Source organism: Varroa jacobsoni, unplaced genomic scaffold (assembly GCF_002532875.2).
Source record: "Varroa jacobsoni isolate VJ856 unplaced genomic scaffold, vjacob_1.0 contig05530, whole genome shotgun sequence".
NCBI lineage: Eukaryota > Metazoa > Arthropoda > Arachnida > Mesostigmata > Varroidae > Varroa > Varroa jacobsoni.
Genome location: NW_019215605.1, coordinates 1 through 5,905, shown reverse-complemented (window position 1 = coordinate 5,905; position 5,905 = coordinate 1). Strand labels below are relative to the sequence as shown.

The following is a 5,905-nucleotide window of genomic DNA, read 5'->3' as shown; positions in this document are numbered from 1 at the left end:
CTCGACCTGTCGTTGATGACGGAGTTGTTTATGTGGCTGAAAACTGACGTGAAAAGCGTCCCTAGGGCCGTTCATATTAGATTTTGGTTTCTTTGCAGGTCTGGCTAGAAATATCGCCTTTGGAAGGTTTGTTTGCCAGGGGATCGCAAAGTCGCGTTGTTACATTTGCACAGAAGCATTCATTGATACAGACAGGCCGTCACAAAATCGTGGCGTGTATTTCTTCGTTGGTATGACTTGATCGTGAGTTGGATATCAAGTGATACGGAACACGGTGAATACAAAGAGAATGTCTTTCAAAATGACTTGAACACCAGCTATTGATTTAGTTTGATTTTTAGAAGAACTTTAGGGCTGGTACAGACGTCAGAAAAACTCTACCGTCTGATCCTGATCGGCTAAAATTGTATGTGTTCATGTGATAACAATAGGGCTGCATGAAAGGAAATTTTGTCCTAGATACTCTGCAATGATTGACTCACTTGCTGCAAATAATATTGCACTCCTTGTGGGCTAGATCTATGGACTTCGCATATAATCTTCGTAGCTTACTGGGTGCTTCCATTCTCAGTTGTAAAGAAGCGTCTTATCGCTATAGAGAATACGATCACGTTTATTTTTAAGCGAAGTACGATTCAGTGATACTTGCCCCATAGAGTTTTGACAAGACTACACGGCTAAAGGAGTGTAATTAAAAGTGGAATTCAAAATATATGTGAAAATGAATATTGGCGATGCCCTTAGCAATACCAGGAAATGAAGCTGATGCAGAGAACAGGTATTAAGTAAAAGCTTAGTGTACTTCAATTTTTAGTAAGAAAAAAACACACGTGAAGGGGCTTTTTATTACATTTTTAGGAAATTAGGAAATTCCTTTTATGCTCACATGAGTTTCCCGGCTACATAGATACTTTTCAAAACGGCGACAGATCACATATTTCATAAGCCTCTTTACTTACCTTCGTGTCAGGCACTGCCTACAATATTACACCAAATGGTAGTTTACAATCATTAGGTCACCTTTATTTATATTTGATCAACCTAAATTCAACGTTCCTTTGATCACATCCAGTTCTTAGTTTTTTTTTCTTATGTTTTTCCATAATTTTCAGTTTTTAGCCAATTACTATACCAGCATGATAAAGATTTTTGTCTGTTGCGGTGACCGGACAATTTTCACGTATTAAAAAAAAAATAAGACCGTTAACGCAATAGACGTAGGACCGATTTGAGTCTCGTAGAGTACATGCGAACTAATGCGGTCTAATATTCGTAGAGTTATCAATGTAGATTATCACTATTATTATTAATATGCATTTTCTTATCTCATCGTTTCCTATTTCTGTTTATACTCTATTGAATTAGGTATTCCAATAACATACAGATCAGATCAAGATTTAGCTAGTTATATATAAAGAGCAGATTATTGCTTCATAAATGCATAAACTAACAGCAAACAGATTAATTTACTGTCGCTTTTTTCTTACTGAAATGTTTACGTTTTATTTAAATCATTCTTTTCATTGACTGGCCTTCCGGATCTGTGCTGAACGTGCTACTAGATCTACGTTATTGATAGTGCGGATCAGAAACGATTTGAAGAAACGGGAGTTGAGTTATGCGAACTAATGCAATGCGACAAGCTGATGCGAGTCCCACTGCTGGTATTTGCCAATAAGCAAGATCTCATGAATAGCGCCTCTCCACAGGACATAGCTGAAGGCCTCAACCTGCAGGGCATCAAGGATCGGACTTGGCAAATACAGGGCTGTAGTGCGCTTACCGGAGAGGGTCTTAAGGTAATTGTATTAAAAAAATCTTTGTTTTTTTTATTCGAATTTTTATTAACCCACTTTTTTGACAAGGGAAGGTTATAACACAGTTTAAAGATAGTTTCAAGCGATTGAGGAAAACTGATCCTAGGCTAAAACGTCTATTCTAGTTAGGTATTATTGTATGTTAGATGCAAGCAGTCTTATCATCTATTGGTGCCACCTATGTAACGCTCTAGCGTGTTAGTCATAACAAGCACGGATGGGAATCAAGAGTAAATTATGTACACAGGAAAAAGTTTATACGAGAAAATTTTACGACGATACCATGCTGAATAGAAAAAGAAACTTATACATGCTCTTACTTAGTTGTAATTCGATGGCACTCAATTAATTGTTGATAGGCCGTTTATTACTTTACAACCAAGTCAATTATAGACTATTAATTAAATTTATGTAATTTAACATACTTTGCAATGAAACGACATTTATGTAAGATCAAAGCAGATTAATATGGTAGGTTTTCTCTTAGCACTCGAATGACGCCTATCGTCGAAACACTTATTAAACCCAACATTGTTTATCTGTAATCGTAACATCCACTAAGTCAAAAATTTTTTACGAAAGATTTTTTTATTAATAGATCAAATCGAATGTAAGACATGTTTCGTAGGCTATACAGGAAGAGCAAGAATAGGTTGGAAGAGTCTACTTGTGGTAAAGAGAAATACGTTTCACTTGATATATACGACCCGTCAAATCATGTATCTCATAGATATTTTTTTGGTCCCAGAAAGTACCTGGGGTGTATCATACCAGAACAGCTTGGGTCTTTCTGAAACTGCAAACGAAAACGGCCGTCAACTACCTCCCAGTCACTAGACTCGATAATAATTCCTATGGAGAAATTCATTTGATAAGGATTGCGCAGATGAAGAGATGTCGCAATAACTTAAACGCTACTCAATATAGTAGTTTCAAGGCGGCGTTATTTTTGTTAGTAGTATACTCGGTGCACCATCGTCGAACAAACAAACGCGAACCGGTCGCGCCCTGCAACCCCCCAGGAGGTTTTAAATTATGCTATAGGATATTTCAAGAAAACTAAATGAGACGAAAATACTCATGCATGCAAAATGTTGCAGGACAAAAATATGCAGAGGGTACCTTCGTACCGCCTCTAATGTTATTTAAATTTACATCTGAATGAATAGTGCGACAATATCAGGCGAAGCAAATCAAGCATGGTTTCTGACTGCTTGAAGGTTAAATGTGGAGAAATAGGGGACTGAGCCCATTTCATCTCAAGACGGATTTAAAATGAAAAGCATAATTCAGATCATTACACAAAGGCAACAAGTATAGCCCAAGTCCGTCCAAACTAACAACATTCTACAAGTGCATATAGAAACGAGGTCTAGCTAACAAATAAGATCGCATGCCGCTTAATGGGAGTCAGAATTCGACTGACATTTCCGTGTACAGATAAGTTTAATATGTCCTTGTTGATTTATATGTAGGTTTAGAAGGATCCGATAATAAGCTTCTCTTGGGCAGCGTAAAGGTTGAGAAAATAAATCAACGTGCCAGCATTGTTGCTATGTATAGTACTAGAAAGTTTATTTTTTTGTGAATGTTTACGAACTTAGTGATATTTAAACTAGCTATAAAAATTTCGCAATAGAAGAAGACCAATGGTTAGTTTTTATACGGTAGTATTCACTATATATTTACGTTTTATTATACAGCAGAACCGCATAGGTGCTTTTTGTTACCGAGTAACGAAGGTTCCACAGGGTAGACAATTTTGATTTGCAATAAAGTCTTTCATATCTTTATTATTACAACAAACGTACTTTAAGCCTTTGTCGTGGTGATCCTGCCATCGCGGTTCTGGGGCAGCATTCTCATTGACATATTGCTACCTTTTATGGCTACCCGTTCTACAAAGCTATTTAGGTGTAGTCGAAAGGAACATAACATGTTTCGATTAAAGAAGGCCGTAAATAAAGTTTTATTTTTTTTCTACACCTTTAGATTAGGTACTGTCTCCTATCAACCCATTAATACAATTACAGGGGCGACGTTCTAAAAAAACAAACCCTTGTTGTACGTTCGGAAAACGCCACCTGGCGAGCGTTTTGGTTAATCGAAATTATATTGTCACTTCTTGATGCCCCGGCGGCTGTTTAGCCAAGAAGTTGCACAAACGTGTTCACTCTCCAAACGTTTTGTCGTCCACGATTTTTGTATTACGTATTATAAAATAAATAGAAATACCAACTACGAGGCTTTTTGGAAAAATTCACATGTTTTACTGCCCACGCTACGCATGACATACGAATATGGTTAGAGACGTCTTGGACGCTTATAGTATCGGCCTGTTAAAAATATCTAAAATGCTCTCAAATAATTTTTTAAAAAATTATATATATATATATATATATATATATATATATATATATACTCTTTTTTAAAGAGTATAATATGTGAGAATAACTTTTTGATTCACTATCATTTTTGTGCCCATTATACTTGCAGTACTGCTATAATATGGAACGTAAGTATGGAATAGCTATTAAGGTCACAGACGCTTACGAGAGTGCACTAGCCACTATTCATTGGCTTACGTTTATCGACATGCCTATATTCATACGATTACAGTACGGCACGTATATAATTATACTTCGTGGCCGTGGTTATGCTTCAGTCAAGCAGTTTTGGCGTTATTTCTTTTTTGTTTGGGTTGTCTTATGTTCCATTACCACAGCTGCTATAACCGGGAGATATTGATAGACTGTTGCTGGCAGTGGTGGGTCGTATTATAATCAGGCTGTGATGGCCCAACAGCATAAGCCTCCTTGTTTTCGGCCCTGGTACAACTTATAGATTAGTCGTGTAAATCAGTAGCTTTTTCTTTTTCTATGAAAAGATTCCTTCTAGCTTCGTGCTGTTAACCTTCCTTTAGGCTTCGATTTGGTGAGATGGCGACCTTTAGCGGAAAAGCTAGTTCGGTGTAGTTTATCACATTAGACCATTTGTATTAGTTATTTTTTCTTCGATACATCTACTCACCAGTACCGTATCAATAATAACTATTGTACAATATAAAAGATATATTTTTATTTTGATTAGATCTACAATTCTAGTGACAGTAAGATTAGGAGTACTTTTGAAACAAACATATGTTTCTGCTGTAGTAGGAACGATAGTAGTCGCCTAAGGCGATTCCTTTCTTCAATTGTCAGCCGTACAAAGCGCTGTGATACACTTTTTATGGCATTTTGATATTTAGCTAACCTGTTACCAGCAAATACCACTCAAAAATTGTAATTTTCTATATATACATCTATAGAACTTTTATACTCCTGTATAAAATGTCGCAAAGTCAGTGGTGAAACGTTGCAATTTTACGCAATATGATCGTCGACCAGATCAAAACAGATCTAATCAGAATAACAATAATAACGATACGACCATTTACTGGCGAAGTAGAGAATAAATTCGACGGGTTGCCGGCTTTGATGTCGGGGGCTATACTTCGTCACAAACGATAGTTTTTCTCTTCGATGCACATAACGATTTGCTGCAGACTTAAGGCTGCCTTGAGGAGTATACTCTCAAGAAGCTTGAAGCTCTATCTTCACGACGACTTTTATGTAGTCCTTAAACACGCGTAGCTTATATTAAAATCTAAAGGAAGCGCTTAATTCAGCTGGTTTTTATGAAGTCACATTATAAATTGTAAACTACGCAATCTAACGGAAAATCGAGCAAAAATAAAGTATAAGTTAGTTTTTGGGTCGTCTTCAAGAAGTGAAGGCATTTGGATCATAATGGGTTGCCTTCGTGGGGTTGGCTCCCATGGAACTAACCCTTGTATAGAAAGCTTTCCTTCTCTAATCAGATTGCCAGACTTTTGGCACTCACTGATCGGCTAAGGCGAAATTACAGGTATCGTTGAGCTTATGACTTATTCATTTCCATTTCAGGATGGTCTCGAGTGGGTAATCAAGACAGTAAAACCGGTATCGAAGAGGTAATAAACATCAGCGACTGCACACATAGATACGCACACACGCACGCGCACACACACACACACACACACACACACACACACACACACACACACA

The 5,905-nt window shown here is 37.1% G+C and overlaps 1 protein-coding gene across 1 annotated transcript; it reads left to right on the top strand.

The window, feature by feature from the left end:
- Nucleotides 1–1,562: 1,562 nt before the first annotated feature.
- On the top strand, nt 1,563–5,899 carry LOC111273219 (ADP-ribosylation factor-like protein 3; the record flags this gene model as incomplete). Its single annotated transcript, XM_022854917.1, is given in 2 exon segments — nt 1,563–1,799; nt 5,765–5,899. Coding segments are annotated over 2 exon segments (288 nt in total), but the record flags the coding sequence as incomplete, so codon positions are not given.
- Between the last annotated feature and the right edge of the window lie 6 nt (nt 5,900–5,905).